Genomic DNA, 19,877 nt, shown 5'->3' with positions numbered 1-19,877 from the left:
TTGTCAAACAGCAACAAAAAAAGAAAAGCTGGGTGACTGGAGAAGTAATCCATGCCAGAAATAATCTAAGAGTGTATTATGACCTCTCCAAACAAAAAAATAATGAGGCCTACAACACACTGTATATAATAAAAAAGAAAGAGTACTGTAGTTTTATCAGAGAAACTAAAGCATCATTCATCAGGATGTCTATAGATAAGGGAAAGAACTACTCAAAAGGTTTATGGTCGTTCATTAATGGAGAGAGAGGAAAAGTAACAAATCAGGCAGAGGACATGTGCCCACTGATGAGTGGGAAAAGCAACGCAAACCCTCTAGAAGTAGCCAATACTTTTAACAGATATTATATTACTGTAGCAGACGAATTAATAAGTCAAAATAAAACAAATGCAGTAAGTAAATTGTTAAACCCCCCACATACAAATCATACTATGGTTTTCATACCTACAACAGATGCAGAAGTGTCAAACCTAATAAAACAACTTAAAATTAAACACTCTTCTGGCTTGAATGGTGTTACATCACATCTCATACAGGAATGCAGAGAATGTATATTAAAAGCATTGACACACATGCTGAATGCTGCGATAGAAGAAGGTATATTTCCAGATTCACTGAAAGTAAGTAAAGTGAAGCCAATATTTAAGAAAGGGAACAGGGATGAATTAGGAAATTACAGGCCAATATCATTGATCTCAACATTTGCTAAAATCTTTGAAATGATAATAAAGAATAGAATTGTAAGTTTTATAACAAAGTACAGTATACTGCATTCATCACAACATGGTTTCAGAGAAGGGAAGTCAACAAAAACAGCATCAACAGATATAATTGAGCACATTCTTAATTTACTTGACAGGCAGCAAAAGACTTGTGGGATTTTTATGGACCTATCTAAGGCATTTGATTGTGTGAACCACTCAAAATTAATGATGAAATTATATCAGTATGGAATTAGAGGAAAATGCTATGACATACTTAAATCATACATTACAAATAGGAAACAATGCACAGAAGTCAGACATACTAGTGGGGGAGATATAACAAACTACATATCAGAATTACAAACAGTTAAACACGGTGTGCCGCAAGGATCTGTGCTTGGGCCAATACTATTTATACTCTACGTAAATGACTTCCCTAGCTATATAAATCAGAAACTTATAATGCATGCTGATGACACAACAATCATTTGCACAGCTGACACAAAGGAGGAGCTTGAGAAGGAAGCACTCCTGACTATTGAAAATGCAAATAAATATTTAACACAAAACAACCTGTTTATGAATCAGTCTAAAACAATGAATGTAGTATTTCAGACCAAGCATAGTGAAAATTATAATATAAATGTTAATATAAATGGAAAGACTATTAAAGAAGTAACCAGCACAAATTTTCTAGGAACTATAATAGACAAACATTTGGCATGGGGGGAGCACATAGATGCACTGTGTAAAAAGATAAACAAACAGATCTTCATCATGCATAAAACAGCTAAGACTGTGGATGATAAAGTCCTCAGATCAATGTATTATGGACTTGTCTTCCCACATTTGTCTTATTCAGTTCATATATGGGGAAATGCACAAGCTGGCTACCTAAAAAGAATATTCACAATTCAGAAAAGGGCAGTGAGATGCATTGCAAAAATACCACCAAGACAGACCTGTAGGCAAGCTTTTGTACACTATAATATTATGACAGTATATTCACAGTATATATACCAAAGCATAATGGTGGTAAGGTCAAGTGATAAACACCTCCTAAATAAAGATGTACACAAACACGGTACAAGAGGAAATGAAAATTACTACATGATAAACAGAAATCTAAAACTGTCTATGACTGCCCCAGAAGAAGCAGGCAAAAGGTTTTTTAATAAACTCCCCAAAATCATTAAAAAAGAAACAGATCTAAAATGTTTTAAAAATCATTTGAAACTATATCTCACAGAGAAATGTATACACAGTTTGAGTGAATACTAAGATGGTGTTTAAATATATCATTACTGAAATGTACCTGTAAAAATTATCATTTCTGTATGTTTTTTTGATTTGTGTGTACATATAATGTGAAACATGTAAAACCTTTGTATGATTATGGACTATTTCTGTTTAATCATTTGTTTCATTTATATAAATATTGAAATCAAGTTTGATGTTAATAGGCTATTGTATGACACACCCAATACTCTCAGCTGGATTTTCAGCTGGAGTCCATGGGCAAAGAATAAATAAATAAATAAATAAATAAAAAAAAAATAAAAAAGGATTTTCACAATCTGTCTAAATGTGAAAATTGAACTTCACAGCCACGGCACCCAGAGAATGCTCTTACCTAAATTTCCATGTTCCTTTTATGATTCAGACTGTCGTGTTGCAAGCTTATGCCATTTGTAGCAGTAAGACATAAAGCTAAAATTTTCAGCACTTACACACTGACATTTGACTTGTATTTAAAATTATTTTGTTATTTAGTTATCCTTGTGATACATTCAATAATACATTTTGTAGTCAAGACTAAATTCTAAGCATAAGTGCTAAAACTGATCACTGACCTCTTTATAGGTTTTCCATCTTACATCAAAACAAAATTTTGAGGATGCATTTAATCTATCCTGAATAGCCTCTAATTTTTTTCCAGTGGCATAGTGCAGCAAGTCTAACAGTTTACTGTCCGTCAGCATTTTTGCAGAGTGTGCATGCATACACTGTGATCAGTATTACGATTGAGTGTGCTTTTTTAATAATTTTTAATAATCAGTAGGTACATTACATGTTACATGATGTAAATATTTAGTTAATATCTACTTTGAAGGTAGCAAGAGCTTATAAAAGTTACCAATTACACCAGGACTTTGAAGCCCACTTATTTAAAGCAAAATATAATTTATAACTTCTTTTCCAGTTCATCGGATATTAATAATTTTGGGTTAATGCTATTAATTAGTCAAGAAGATGCAGACTCACTAAGCAAGTACTCAGAGGAGGAGTATCTTCTAAATCTGCATCTGCATAATTACTCTGCAATTCACAATTAAGTGCTTGGCAGAGGGTTCATTGAACCATTTTCAAGCTATTTCTCTACTGTTCCACTCTTTAAATCCTTGAACAGTGTACGGGAGAAACGAGCACTCAAAATTTTTCATGCAAGCTCTGGTTTCTCTTATTTCTTCATGATGAACATTCCTCTACATGTGTGTGGGTGGCAAGAAAATATTTTCATACTTGGAGGACAAAGTTGCTGCGATGAAAGAGTCTTTGTTTTAATGATTGCCACTCCAGTTCGCATATCATATCTGTAGCACTCTCTCCCCGATTTCACAATAATATAAAATGTGCTGTCCTTCTTTGAACTTTTTCGATGTCTTCCATCAATCTTCTCTGGTGCAGATTGCACACCGGACAGCAGTACTCCAGAAGAGGGTGGACAAGCATGGTGCACATAGTCTCTTTAGTAGCCCTGTTGCATTTCCTAAGTGTTCTGCCAATAAATTGCACTCTTTGGTTTACTTTTCCCACAGCATTATCTATATGATGATTACAATTTAAGTTATTCATAATTGTAATCCCTAAGTATTTAGTTGAATTTACAGCCTTTACATTTGTGTGTTTTGTATTGTAACCAAAATATAGTGGTTTCCTTTTAGCACTCATGTAGATGACTTCACACTTTTCATTATTTAGAGTCAACTGTCACTTTTTACACCATGCAGATATTTTGTTTGAGTTGCTTTGCAATGTGTTTTTATCATTTGATGACTTTATAATATAGTAAATGGCAGCATATTCTGTAAACAATTTAAGAGGGCTGCTTAGATTGTCTCCCAAATCATATGTGTAAATCATCTGAGGGCCTATAACACTTTCTTGGGAAACATCAGATATTACTTCTGTTTTACTTTATGACTTAATCATTAATTAACTGTTGCAAACTAAATGGCATAATTGCTTTCATGATAACTGATTTCATTTTAGGTCAAAAGAATGAAAAATTATGGTTGAACGATATTTTAGTTTTATCAGTGGTACAATCCCCAACCTAAAATACTGCTTGTGCAGCCCAGTGTGATATGAAAATGTGAGTTGTGCGCCTTGCAAGTTGTCTGGGAACATTAAGACATTTTGTTGAAACCAAGGATTGCCCATAGAAATTGGAATGGATGGGATTCATACTCATTTTCAGCTGGATATTAAAGCCTGACTTTGTTTTCTGCTTCACAAAGGGGGCATCTTGAAGATTATGCCTATGGTAACCCCAATAAGAAAGAAGTGGATAAATCATTAGCTGTGTGGCTGTTGACAAAAGGCATACTCTGTCAAAACTTTGTCAATACTGGATGTTAAAATAGGTAAGCCCTTAGAATCTCAAAGTATTGAGCAACACTGTTAGATACTCAGCTACAAATCTGTAAGTAGTAGTCTAGGTGACAACTCCCACAGACCTCAAACTACAACCCAACTCATAGCCAGGGGCATGAATAGGCTGAGTATCAAAAAGAAAGAAAGGAAACAAGAAAAAGAAAAGTGGTAAAAGTGAAAACACATACATCAAAGTATGTTCATAAATGTCAACAACATGTTAACAGTCAACCTGAAATAGAACTCATTTTCTTCATGTGCTGTTGTCTCTGGACCATGTTCTTCCATATAGGTGAGCTACAGCACTTCTGCCATACTTCACTTCACTGACCAGTCCTGCTGCATTCCGTGCATTATCGAGACGCATTTGCTTACTGCGGTATGTGCCACAAGACCTCCTACCCTCATTATCTTTTGGAAACTAATTGAGCATTTTATATGTTATGTCACCACGTTAGACATTCATAGAAATTTTTGACTACAAAATTTAACTACAGCTAAGTATTGCATTTGTATATAATTAAATAGTAGGAAAAGAAAAAGAATATGGAGAGGGGAAAATGAAGAAGCATAGAAAAATAATTCAGCATTACTAACATGGCCGAATAAAACAACAAAAAAGGAAAACTGAAGAATCAACATTAATATGATCATATATCGGGATTATACATAACACAGTGTAACCAAAAATGTGAATTTAGTGCAACAGACAAGAAAACAACAATGGTGTACTATTGTATTCAACAGAATTTATTGTTTTCAATTAAATTCTCTAGACATTAATTAGTTACACCAGTTCAACATTTGAATTAAGGTAGTTTTACGGGTGCCTTGTAGTACCCCTTGTTCAAAATGTACTATGATTTCATAAACTAGCATTGTTCATATGTGCAACTGGCAAGGCTTCAAAGTTATTTAGTAAGTTTACAGTCATTAACTTGATTCTTACAGTAGCAGTTTAATTTCCAACCCTTACATCATGTTCCTAACATATCAGATTCATGTAAACAATAATGACCAAAAATGCTACTGAATTTAAATTAGTGAGAAGAGTCATTGGTGAAAATTGGATTGTCAGTAGTCTGCTGATAGATTCATTAATCCAGGTAGCATTTCTATGTGCGTGCTTCAGACTGCTAAGTATCATCCTACAGTTAGTTGGTGTGATCTGCTCATTTGGTTGAGTGCTCCAACTGAAATTTTGGCCCAACACACTCACTAAATATTTTGACAAATCTGTTGGTCTAACGCATTCTAAAACCTAAGAAATGTAACTTGCAGTCACCCTTACTTTTAACAAGCAACAGTTCCCTAAGATATTGTAAGATAACAATATATTAATATCTAAATCATTGTCATCATCATCATCATTGTATCAAAATACTCTGTATATTTTTATAAATCAGTTCTTAGTGCATTGCCTCAGCATATCTTCTAAAAAGTTGTAATTCAGATAAATCCATCATCTGAAAAACATTTGCCCAAAAATTTATGAATTACCTGCATCATGCAATGTTTTAAGAACTATAGTAGCAACAAACTTTCAAAACTTTACAAAGCTGTATCTTTCTGTTGTTTCCACCTATGTTTAGGGAAGTGTACCTTTCTATGATTTTTTCTTGGTGTAGTTCTTTCCTCTTCCATCTTTACTCCTTTAATTTCGTATGGTTCTCTCAAACTGAGTAAGGCATGGTGAGCCTGTACATGGGCACCTTTACCCAGCTGGAATGTTTTTTATAGCCAGTCTGGCGGCAAACCAATCCATGTGAGGTAACCCTCAGGAACACAAATGAAAAATATCCTGAATTAAATGAAGCTTTTACTATCTTAGAATTTCTTGATATTTTTGAGATAGCCAGTTCTCAGGGTACTGTGTTCTTTGACAGTTAGCTGAAAAATCTGAAAATTAGTATCCGTAAAAAAAAAAAAAAAAAATGTTTTTAGTAAAATGTTATCTGGGGAAGGGGATCATGACTAAACACTCTCCCACCCCCTTTTCAATCTCCTCCTATTACAGATGCATAATAGCTCTTCCCTGCCTTCACTGATTACTGTCACAGCACATTTCATGTGATTGAGATATTTGGGTCTGCAACTCATGGTCTAGTGGCTAGTGTTGCTACCTCTGGATAACAGGGCCCTGGATCCAATTCCTGGCAGGGTTGGGGATTTTCTCCACCCGGGGACTTGGTGTTTGTGTTGTCCTCATCATCTTATCATCATTCAGGAAGTGTCGAGATTGGAACTGGGTGCTGATGACCTCGATGTTGAATGCCCCCCCAAACTAACATTGTCAGTCATCATCATCATCGAGATATTTGGGGTTTGACCTTTGAAAAAACAGTCTATGTTGTATGTATAGGTTATGTCCCTCATAATGCAGGAGGTACTGTGAATCTGTATTGCAGTGGCCCCAGTATCCTAATCTGACTACCAATAACCTAATCTGCAGGTTCGGGGGTGGGATTCTTGTTATCTTGATCCTATGGCCCACACAATACACAACATAATGCATTTCTTTATTATACCATGTTGCCCAGCAAAAAGAGGACCATCAACAGGTGTGGTGTAAAACGCATGAGCAAGATTATGGAGTACGATTCATGTTGTTCATCACAACATTACCCTGTAGCGCTCTTTACAAAGGTGATGGGTCCAAATGGTAACAGTTTGGGTTCATGATATAATCATACAACATGCAATGGGGAAAAAGTGTTGCTACACAGTGTAATATAAAACTATTCAGTCCACTACACATTTCACAAGTTCAAGACCAATTGAGGACCATTTTAACAAAACTCAACAAACATCATTTTTAATGCATTATGGTACTTTAATATGAGCCTCACACAATGGCTAAAAAAAATACAACAAAGATGAATATTTTCCATTGTAAAATGTGCCTGAATATAGCAAATTTTCGCACAATTTGACATCTCTGTTTTTTCAACATTCCACAAAATTCAAGAATTAAATTGAAACAATGGAGGAAATAACATGCAAAACAGGATGCTTGTGTTTTGACAGTCTTATTCATTTTAGAGGTAGCTGGTATATGAATAAAACAAATGTTGAACAGGATGATTTCTTACGACGATTAGTTTAGCCACATTACACTTTTGATGGCAAATAAATATGTAAAAGCTGGAAACAATTTTAATTGATGTTAGACATCCAAAATAAACGTTAAATGAGTCTTTTGAGGGTCGAAACACCAAAAAAATTTTGGCCGTTTTTCAACTTTTTGCTTATAACTTGGAAACAATACAACCTATAAAAAATTTCCAAAACACCTGAATAAAATACTATGAAATTCTGTGTAGAATGGTCTATTTAAGATTTCAAATTGGTGCAGCTGTTTAGCCACAATCAATCATCAAAGATTTGCAATTTTTACCAATTTGAAGTGGTGCGTTGCAAACCACCACCTGTAACAACTTAACTTTACTCCTCTGCCGGTCTTGGTTCATAAAAGAATCATCACTGTCCTGTATCTTACAACAAATTATTAAAATAGAGAAGTAGAACACATTAATGAGAGAGGCTTTGCAGTCAATGAGAGATTATATGTGCTTTGAGATATAAAGCAAGTGGTAGAACATTGGAATGCTTAAAGTGAAGTAATTATATCAGTCCTGTCACAACACATTCAGGTAATAGACATATTTTTTTTCTTTTTTTGTGATAAGACTGATACTTATTTCACAGACCACTTACTAGTCACTACATGTGATGTATTTTTCAAAGTACAAGCCTTTTTCAACACTACTGTCTAATTCAGCAAGCAAACAGGCTTGTGATTTTTTTCAATTTGGTAAAGAAAGCAATGCAATAGACAATCTACCATTTGCCACCATAAAATAGTAAATACAGGACTAACCCTGCATAGTCCCATTAAAACTTCTGTTAAAAACTAATTGAAAAACCGAATCAGAGGAAGGATATGCACAAAGATGCAAGGAAAATGCAGAAGTGTACGCAAACACATGTGACTGGTTTCTGAAGCTCTGATAATACCTAGATGCTGAATATTATCAAACCATCAGTAGTCAACCTCATTGCTGAGTATGTTTTGACCATAGTGAGAATCTTTTTGGGGTCATCAATAATGCTTGTCAATATTTTTAGTATTAAAAATACATGCCCTCACATGGTCAATATATTGACAGTTTGGCATTATTAGTGGATGTGTGAGGACCCCTTTTATACCAGACTAATTTAATAAATTAGGAAATTTTGAACAAAAGTACCTCTACTGCTACTTCTATAAGAGAAAAAACAGTGTTCAGTGAGACAGATTTTTCTGTGGAATACTGTCACGTGAATAACACTTACAAAAGCGATCACATTATATCCAACCCAAAAAGTAAGAATTATGACTTGTTATTCAACTACATTATTAAGAAAACAAATTATTTATTTATGAAATAAATTACATTACATGCAGCCAATTATCCTCTGAATATCTCAAAAATAGGATCCATACAATAACTTAAACTAAGTGTTATTTAATACTGTATTCCGTGACTTGTCCTGCATTACCAGTACACTCCTTGTATAGTGTTTAATGCACAGGACAAAATAAAATCAAATAAAACCAAAGAATCAGACTGGTTATCAGCTGGACAAAAACACCATCTCAGCAGCTTTTGATGTTGTGAAGAATATAACAGTTTTTTAAAATAAGATTGAGGTATCTCTTGTTTTATGTGATGCCATTATTGTAATCCTTGTAAAATATAACTTGAAACTTAGAATTATATGGTGTTCATAATTTATCAACAAAAGTAATTGCCTCATACCTATTATAAAACAATTTGCCTCTGAGTTAAACAGACATTCATCCACCTAGCTCTTTCTACTGCAATCCTCGCAAGTTCATCCTATCCCATCAGAGGCAAGGTCACCAATGAAAGCATCCATGTCATGTAACAACCGTGAAGCAATCACTGTACAATTTCTATGATGGCATGACAGCCAGTCAACTGTCCATCAGAATGAATGACCACTGCCAAATTTTGGCAAGGACAAAGTTGACCACACTGTGGCTCCACATACTGCTTAGCATACATAGCATGCTCAAATTCAATGGTTGCTACACAACCTGTGCCATCTGGATCCTTTCCTATACCACCAACTTTTCTGAACTATGTAGATGGGAGTTATCCTTGCAACACATCCTTTACTCCCATGATCCTCCTGGCTTCTATCTTTGCTAACCCACACTCCCCACACTCTCTACCCAATGTTTCCCCTTCCTCTGTACTGTCATCCCCTCCCAGTCCATGCCTCCACTCACCAGCTCCGGCACCCATGTATCACATACCTAGCCTGTGCACCTACCATCCATCCCTAACAAATTCCTAGCGAGTGCACCTGCTGCCTCCCTCCAAGCTGATAGCTACCAATACCCAGCCCTGTTTCCTGCTCCCTGCCTCTTTCTCCCTCTACCTTGCACAATGTATAGGCACATGTTTTTTGTGTGTGTGTGTGTGTGTGTGTGTGTGTGTGTGTGTGTGTGTGTGTGTGTGTGTGCGTGCGTGCCCAGATGGGCATGTGCTTGCACATATGCTAGCGTACTCCAGCTTATCCAAGGCTTTCTTCTGAAAACTAGCAGGTTTTCATTCCCTTTTGTGTGTGCCTGTCACTGATTCGATGCTTCTGCTATTGGGTGAGTGCTCCCCTTTACTTCTAAATTATTTACATTGAACATTATTTGTAAAATGATGTCAAGGTAACTAATGTGGAAGTTATGAGATGTAGTTTTTACTGAATGTCTATGTGTGTCTTTTTTGGTCTGAATGATAACAATCTAGCATTTTGCCTATCTTTATTTGTAATAAAATACCCTTTCATTTTGCAATCACTACTACTGTGTAGCACCATTCGTGTAGCCATTTTCAAGTGAATGTAGTATAATACATGAAATGGGTGTACTCCAGAAATTACAACATTGTGTTAGCAAAAGGACACACAATTTTATTCAGTCTTAATTATTTATTTTTCCATCGCAGTTGCACAGACAATATGGACTGTTGCTGACAAGTTTCAAATGTGTCTGTTCATTATCAAACCTTTATCTGAATGGTACTGGAATAAGCAATGGAATAACATTTATACATTTTGTGCCATTCACCCCTGTTCAGCTACTAACATTCTGAACCTTTAATGTATTCATAAGTGCCCACTATATCAGCCATCAACTCACACTGTGTATCAAGAAAGTTGAATTACTGGCATGTACAGCTATGTTTAGACTGAATGGTGTTACTAAAATGCTATGTTTGTTTTATTATAAATTTAACATTTGTTTACATAATTTAATTCTAATAGTACTGATCCTCTTGGGGTATTGATCATACTTAGACAGAATATTTATTTAACATCAACTAAAGCACTGTAGAAAGAAGAAGATTGTATCATATGGCATTTCACTGAACAAACCTGCACGTTTGGTCGAAATATTCCCATGTTTGGCATCATGGGAGAAAGGTAGGGCCCATTTGGTGCAATAGACCCAGATGCAGGAGCAGGTGGATGAGTCATGTGTGTCAGTCCTGGAGCCTGTTGAAGTGGTGTGTAGCTTGGAGCACCACTCAGATAAAAAAATGGTGATGCAGCAACGTTACACATTCCCTGAAATTAAGAGAATTTCTTGTCAGAGACATTTAATTTCTATATTAGCTCTTGCAGTTTAATAATGAAGATCAAAGTTGCTGAAAATCAGGTATTAGATCCAACTCTGATTTGTACACAGTGTTTCAAAAATACTTTTACAAACTTTGAGGACAGGTTCCTTACATAAAAACAAGTAAAAAGTTCATATAAACATATTCCAGGTACAACTGAACAACTTCAATTATCTATGCACTCATTTAACTCATTGTACTGTAAACGGTGTTGTGTTGCCACAGGGATATGTTTACATTCATCAATCATCTGTCTTTAACTTGTCCATAGTGTACATATGCTACATGCAGTAAGTTAACTGAAAGTCCTCCATTCAAACATGACAGGATATTAATTTCACAAGCATACAGACATGGTTTTAATGTATGGCCACATGAATGGCAATGTCTCATTGACATACTTGGAACATGCTCCCCTCAGTATGTCAACGATACTGATGTGTAATTACATTTCTGTGTGATCTGAGAATCTGATGATGTCAGCTAGTTACTATCAAAACTGGTTATGAAATTAACTATTTCACATCAAGCAGTCTTGCATTCTAATGTAAACTGCAGCATTAGATCCTCCCAACAACATGTATAAATTATATTTTTGTACTATTATTACACCATGCAATAAACAACTTGTAATAAGAAGCAAATGAATGTGCATACACCAAAAACAAAGTACAAATACTTCACATGTCATACAAGGTTTTATTGAGATTCCTGTTAAGCACCAAGTAAGCCAGTCAGCATTAGGATGTTTTCCTGGTCTGATCTTCATGTCGAGCATGCTCTCAATTTTCAGTATTCCTTGAAATTAAGTGTTTGAAACTGAGTACTGCAAATTATTTTATGGTGTTTATCAGGAAATGCACCATAATTGCGTCCTGTAATATTATTTGAAGTAGATTTGCTACCTGCACTTCCAATCATAACCACATATTTTCAGTGCATTACAAGATCTGCTATGAGGGACAACATAAGTGAGAGCACTGCACGGAGCAAGTAAGAGGAAACCTTGCATATTGATTTATAATGGTAATCCAAGAAAGGTTTATCTTCCCCTTCACAATCTTGGGTGAACAGGAAGATCAGTAGTAGTAGTAGTAGTAGTAGTAGTAGTAGTTTATTCATCCAGAGACAATTTACATTGCATGGATTTCGTCAAAAAAATACATAGTATATATATATATATATATATATATATATATATATATATATATATATATATATATATATATATATAGGGTGAACAATACTATACAAAATACAAATGTGCATAGTAGACTACGTAACATCAGACCACATTGAAATAGCATGTACAACTTTGATTATTTACATTGCTGTATGAGAAAGACTTTTTACATGGAATACACAGTTGATATTTAGATATAACACATACAATTCTAGCACTTTTGTACATATTATTTATTTAGATCATAGCAACAGTCAGATAAAAATTACTATTGGCACAGAGTACATAAATATAATTGTTTAGTATGGAGCTATTCCAGGTATTCTTTTACACTATAATAGCTGTTGGTCATTAAAAATTTGAATACTGCTTCTTTAAATGAAGACAATTTTTTTATTTCTTTTATCTTTACCGGTAGTTTGTTATGCAATCAACTTCCTTGTATGTTTGTTTGTTTCTGCGCCAAAGCCTTGTTAACTCTTTTTATGTGAATGTCATTGCACTTTCTTGTGTTGTAAGTATGTAGATCCGAGTTGGATTGGAAATTGTTAATATTTAGTTTTACATTAATTAAGCTTTTCTGTATATAGAGGCACGGTAGGGGTAGAATATTCAGCTGTTTAAATAATTGCTTTGAAGGAGTTAGCCTTGAACTGTTGGTAATTATTCTAACAGCTCGTTCTTGTAGAGTGAAGATGGTTTTGAGATTTTTCTTACTATGACCCCAGAAGATGAGGCCATAGGTAATAGCAGAATGTATATAAGCAAAGTAAACAGCTCTGCTACATTCCCTACTACATACAAAGCTAATAATGCGTAAAGCAAAGCAAGCAGAGCTTAACTTATGTGAGAGATACAGGATATGGGATTTTCCAGTCTAAATTTTCATCTATATGTACACCTAAGAATTTTGTGGTAGCAACTCTCACAATTTCTTTATTTTGTATTCTGAGATCTAGATCAGAGTGTGACTTTGCTTTCCTGTAATGGATATAATTAGTTTTAGAGATATTTATGGTTAATTTGTTCACTTCAAACCAATTTTGCAAATATTCTATAACTCTGGTTGCAAATGTTGGCAATACCCGGTTTATGTCAGTTACTACAATGTTTGTGTCATCCGCAAACAGGGTTATATGAGTACCATTTACTGGAATCTTGATATCATTTATGTAAAGAAGAAATAGGAGAGGTCCTACGACACTCCCCTGTGGTACCACTATTGGCACAGTCTGAATATCTGATCTGTAAACAATACTTTGGTTTTTACTGTTTGTTGTTGCAATTTCTACTACCTGTTTCCTATTATGGAGATATGACTGAAACCACTTTTTAGCTACTCCTCGTATACCGACATATTCTAATTTGTCTAGCAGGATATCATGTTGGACAGTATCGAATGCCTTTGAGAGGTCCAAATTTATTCCTATTGTACTGTTGTTCTTATCTAGCCCCGTTACAATATTTTCAATGAATTGGGTGATGGCTGACTCTGTACTCATTCCTTTGCGGAAGCCGTGTTGGTTTTACTGTACATATCCTTCTACTTCTTCTATGGACTCATCACTTTTCTGAGAAAGATTTATGGAGGTTTGGCACATGATAAGATCATGCAAACATATGAATTTTGTGGTTATTAATCTTAGTACCTTGTAACCTATTTGAATAATGTGACGATACTATCTGCCTAGCTCAAATATTTGTTAATTATGTATTTTCTGAATTCCTTGGCATGCATTCCAGGTTAATAGTCACTATATGATTAAATGTACCTTTTAAATGTAAATGTCACAGAACATCCCATTATCTACCCTCATATCACCTACTCTGAGCTGTTGTGTATGATGATACTCTTTTTCTATGATGTATGATTTAAAGGACAAATAAAAATCACAAGACAAAGACACTTGTATTCAAGAAGATAGTAGTTCAATTCCTTGTGTAGTCACCCACATATACACTTTCTGTTATTTTTGTAAGTTACTGAAGGCAAACAACAGGATGGTACATTTTAAAGACCGTGGCCTATTTCCTTGCCCATCCTTCCACAATCCAATCCTTTTATCACTTATCCTAGACACATTCTTATCTAAATGCTACAAATTTCATGTATATGAATATATGTATCCATGTGTTATTGAAGAACACAGGAAATAAAATCAAAATATGAACAACAGAAACAGATGGAACACTATTTGGAACACATGTGTATCTACATGAACAAATGGAACAGGACTGACAGAGACACAGATAAAGTGAAAAATTTTGGTCATTCAGCTCCTGTGCACATAGTGGCTATTAATCTGGAATGCATGACAATGAAATTAGCAAATATATAATTAACAAATATTTGAACTGCGCAGATAGTATGCATTATTTTTTGCTCTGCAGAAATGCTTGAAGTTACATTGTGGAATATCCTTACCTTTCTCTAGCAGCTGTTTGTTATAGTCATTCTTTTTCATTTTTGCTGAGAGAGAAATTGCTTAAAAGTTACAAAGTCAGGCACTCAATGCCTATTACTTAGTCCGAAAATAAATAGTTTTTGAAATATGATCATTCCTTCCCGTGATATGTATTTGTCAGATGACACTAAGAAGTGCTCAGTGCTGTTACCATATCCTTCAGCTCCACTTCTCTTATAATTTTGATCTCATGTGATCACATCTGATTGCAGTAATATTTATGGCGCAAATGCTCCTGTCATGTGTACAGAGTGTCAAAGTGTGTAGAATACACTGATAAATTTAAATGTTGCTATAGCTGGAAATCGAATTGCTTAAAGTCAATTGACTGGTGAAGCCAAGCTACTGGCATCATTCATTAAAAAAATTGTGTTATGTGCTGTCAAACAAGACACAGAAAAGTTGGTGCTTCTTTAGTGTGCATAAATTATATCCTTTGTTTAATGAAAGGATGACATTCTCCAGTAACAGAAACTGGAGATAAACCACACTTGTTAACTCGTCCAGTAAAGTGTGTGGCCCTATGAAACTGTCACCACAGTTCCCGCCCACATATTGACTCTAAGGCAAACCTTACTTCCATGCTCACTCACGGATCTGATCTGATTAGATGTGGTTATTGTGGTTAGTTATTGTTGCATTCTGGATGATTCCAGTCTCATCTATGAATGAAATGCAAGCCATGAACTGTTGACCTTCAGCAGTACTCATTACATAACAAAGGGAGAACTGTAATATGGTCTGATGGTCTTGTGCTCTGAATGACTGACACTGTAAGTGAAATGGATAAAGTAACTTCCTATGCAGAACTTACTATAAAAAAGCATTATTTATTCCTTTATCTGCTCCATCTTTTGCACATTTATTTCAGGATCATCTTGTACTTGTCACAACACTCACTTCTGGTGTGTAAACTCTATGAGGTATACTCCAATCCCTTTTCCCCATTACGAATGGTCTCATGTCTATAAGTTACTGGAGTAACATTCTAATGGAACATGGCGTGAAAGATGTTGTTCAGCATACGTACAAATACCTGAGTGTAACACTTGGTGGGATTATGAAATTAGAATGATCACAGAGTTTAAGTTGTAGATAAAGCAGGTGATAGTTTGATTAATTGGTAGAACACTAGGAAAATGTAAAGGAAATTGCATACAAAACACTTGGGCAACCCATCTTGGACTATTGCTCAGTTGTGTGCAAGCCATGCTGAATAGGACTATCAAGGGATATTAAATGTGTACATATGACCCACAGTAGAGCATCACAGAGATGTTGACAAACTTTAACATGCAGCTGCTTGAAGACAGATGTGAACAATCCCAAAAATACCTACTTAAAAAGTTCCAAGAACTTGCATTAAGTAAGGACATCTGGGAGTATATTACAACCTCCCTGTATATCATTCCCATAATAAACACAAAGGTAAGATTAGACATATTACAGTGCACAGAGGGGCATTTAAGGAGTCAATTTTCCTTTGCTCTTGACCTGAGATGAATGGGAAGAAGACTAGTAAGCGGTGCAATGCGAAGTACCCACTATCATATGTTTCACAGGTGTCTGCAGAGTGCAGATGTATGTGTAAATCTAACATGACACAGGCTGTTGGTTAACACCATTGGCTAAACTGTATTAGAATAACATGTCTGCCATGTCTTGTGTAGAAAAATTTCCATTTTATCGTTTTACCTTGTTCACACCCCATGAAATCACTAATCTTGTTCTGATGACAATAAAATGCCATTGGAGAATGTATGGAACAATTGATGTAGGAGGTAGTTGTAAGTGAGATGCATCACAACAGTATCAGAATCAGAGGACTAATTACAGAGACAAACACAAGAAATAGTAAATGGGTGATATAGCAACAGGAAGACAGACTAAATTACTGATTACTGATCATTCTGAACAAGTAAAATGGTTCATATTTCAACAAGTATATTTTTTCATACATAAGTTTATGTGACTTTTTTTCTAGTACCTGTAAGAATATGTGGCACTTTTTTTAAAGAAAAGAAAAGAACCTGTACATCTGTCTTCTGGTCAATGCCTTCTCTCAGTGGGCCTTTACTCAAGAAATTGGCTATATGAAGTGAGATTTCTCAAAATGAGATTTATGATTATCAAGACATGCTCAACAAGCTATACTTATAGCCACTGTTGTACATTGTGTCTAAAGTTTATCCATTAATCAGCATAGTGTTATCAAAATACACATAAGACTAATCTGATAATTATAAGATTTATTCATACTTTTATATTAGCTTTCCAGTTTCCCATAGAATACTAATGACATTAATCTCATGTTTTTAAAGTTCAAAGAAATGTTTGGGAAGAAACTCATCTCAAAAAATTACAATGACACAGATATTTACTATATACTTTACTTCATTATCTTTTTTGTATGATTATTTTCATGCTAAGAAAACTTGAAAAGAGGAATACCTGAGTCCTAAACATTACATCACGATTAGGATAATTTCCATGATATCCTTGAATACTTACAACATTAGATGATAAGATCATTTTCTTTATATTATATCAGTAAGCAAACACTGAAAAGCCCATCGCCTACAAGGTATTGTCACTGAAGTTTTACTGAGTGTCACTGTTTATACATACAACATCAATCTTTGAGTACATTGAAGACTAACGGGTAAGCTTAATGAGTTAATCATTTGTGCTGAAGAATTAGAGTTGAGCAAGCCAGTTGAATAATCTTCCTCTCTCAACATTATGTTACAGGCTTAGCTTCTTAATTCTACAGAGAAAATATGGAGTTGCCACATTTGTCAGAAACTGTTTTGATTTCAAAAATATTGATATTAATAGGTTTTGCTCAAAGCAGCATTCAGAAGCTCGTGCAACAGAAGTAGTATTCCATAATAAGTCCTTTATAATAGTAAGTATATACAGAGCATCTTCTGGAATGTTTAACCTCTTCATAAAAAAACCTGGCAGTTCTGTTGTCCGATCTCACAGTAAGAAACAAGGAAATAGTGGCTGCTGGTGATTTTAATGTGGATTTACAGAAAAGCTCTATCAGTGAACAATTATTGCAATCAATAACACTGTTATTCAATTTGATTCCTACTGTAAACTTTGCAACTAGGGTATGTAAATGCTCTGAGATTGTTATTGATAATTTATAATATCTTTGTAGACAAATCTAGGAAAAAAAGTCATATCACGAAACCAATAGTAAATGGGCTATCTGATCATGACATGCTAAATCTTGTGTTAAATATTGAAACTTGTCAGGATAAAAAAATCTATTATATATGATTACAGGAGGGTAATAAATCAGTCAAAAATTGAGAATTTTAAGAGATTGCTCAATGACATGAACTGGATAGAGGTTTACAATACTTCTGACTCAAATGTAAAATATAAATAATCCATTAATAAAGGTACTTCCTCTTTTGAAAATTGTTTCCCCCAAAAGGTACCTCAAATCAAACAGAAGTCTAAAAATAAACCATGGATTACACACGGAAAAAGATATCATGTGTGACAAAAAGGAGACTGTATCTGCTATCTAGGAACAGCTCTGATGTTAGCATTACAAAGAATTCTGCAAAATATTGAAGCAAGCAATCCAGAAATCTAAGCAGCTTTATTACGAGAAAAAGATAATTACATCAGGCAACAAAATAAAAACTATATGGGGTATAGTGAAGACAGAGACAGGTGGGGCCAAAAAGGAAGAGGAACAGATAGCTCTAAAAATAAATGAGACATTGGTAACAAGTGCATGTAGTGTTGCAAACCTCCTGAACAAGTACTTTGTTTCTGTTACTGAAAGCTTGGGGTTATCAGGTTCAGTAAATGGTGTAATGGAGTATCTGAGACAAATCTTTACAAATAACTTCAGTAAAATGGAAATGACACTCATGTCTCCCAAAGAAGTAGCACCCATCTTAAAATCCTTAAAACTTAAGTATTCTAGTGGTTATGATAACATGTCAACAAAGTTAATCAAAGAATGCTCATGTGAGTTAATTTCTGTCTTAAGTTATTTGTGTAATCAATCTCTTATCAGCAGAACATTTCCAGACTGGCTAAAATATGTTGAAGTTAAGTCTCTTTTCGAGAAGGAGGATAAAGAGAGACCATCAAACTATCAACCAGTTTCAATTTTGCCAGCTTTTTCAAAAATATTTGAAAAGGTTGTGGTCATGTGTCTCTTTAAGCAATTAACTGCAAATAATGTATTGTCCAAGTCACAGTTTGGGTTTCTTAAGGGTTCTGATAGAGAGAAAGCTATTTACATGCACAGTGAGAATGTATTTAATTCATTAGGTAACAAATTAGAGGCTACTGGCATTTTCTGTGACCTGTCAAAAGCCTTTGACTGTGTGAATCATTGCACTCTTTTAAGTAAATCAGAATATTATGGAATCACAGGCTGTGCTGTGAAATGGTTTGAGTCTTATCTAACTAACAAACAAACAAAGGGTGTCATTGTGAAATATCTATGCACTAAGGTCCATAGGTTTTTTTCTGTGTGTACATTAATGACCTCTCTACTGTTACATCACCAGATGCTAAGTTTGTTTTGTTTGCAGATAATACAAACATCGCAATAAGAAGCAAGTCAAGTACAAATTTAGAAATGGCTGCTAATCAAATGTTCACTGACATTCATAAGTGTTTTAAAGCTAATTCACTGTCATTAAATTTTGAAAAGAACCACTAATCCAGTTCAGAACCTGTAAGATATTTCCTTCCAGCATGCGTATGACAAATGAAGACATGCAGATTGAAGAGGTTAACAGTGTTAAATTTCTGGGATTACAAACTGATAATAAATTCAGTTGGGAAGGGCATACCATAGTATTTCTGAAGCCCCTAAACAAGTCTGTATTTGCAGTGAGAATGATATCAGATGTAGGATATATGAAAAACTTGCATATTCTGCTTAATTTCATTCTGTTATGTCATATGGGATCATAGTCATGGGTAACTCATCAAACAGAGCAAAAGTTATTAGTGTGCAAAAGCATGCAATAAGACTCATTTGTGGTGTAAATTCAAGAACATCATGTAGAAATCTGTTCAAGAAACTTTGTATTCTAACCACTGCTTCTCAGTATATTTATTCCTTAATGAAATGTGTCACAAGTATTATCTCTCTGTTTCCAGCCAATAGCTGAATATATACTGTCAGTAC

At 34.7% G+C, this 19,877-nt stretch overlaps 1 protein-coding gene across 5 annotated transcripts in view; it reads right to left on the bottom strand.

The window, feature by feature from the left end:
* The window catches only part of LOC124555769 (cAMP-regulated phosphoprotein 21), a 989,726-nt gene that overhangs the window by 25,672 nt on the left and 944,177 nt on the right, over window positions 1-19,877 (bottom strand). For all 5 annotated transcript variants that reach the window (XM_047129817.1, XM_047129815.1, XM_047129818.1 and 2 more), the window contains one exon: window positions 10,806-10,997. In XM_047129817.1, coding sequence (XP_046985773.1) covers window positions 10,806-10,997 — 192 coding nt within the window. The remainder of the gene's footprint in view (window positions 1-10,805; window positions 10,998-19,877) is intronic.

The sequence above is a fragment of the Schistocerca americana genome, chromosome X (assembly GCF_021461395.2).
Source record: "Schistocerca americana isolate TAMUIC-IGC-003095 chromosome X, iqSchAmer2.1, whole genome shotgun sequence".
NCBI classification, from domain to species: Eukaryota; Metazoa; Arthropoda; class Insecta; order Orthoptera; family Acrididae; genus Schistocerca; species Schistocerca americana.
The sequence above is the reverse complement of the archived record's forward strand: the minus strand, read 5'-3'. Positions and strand labels throughout refer to the sequence as shown.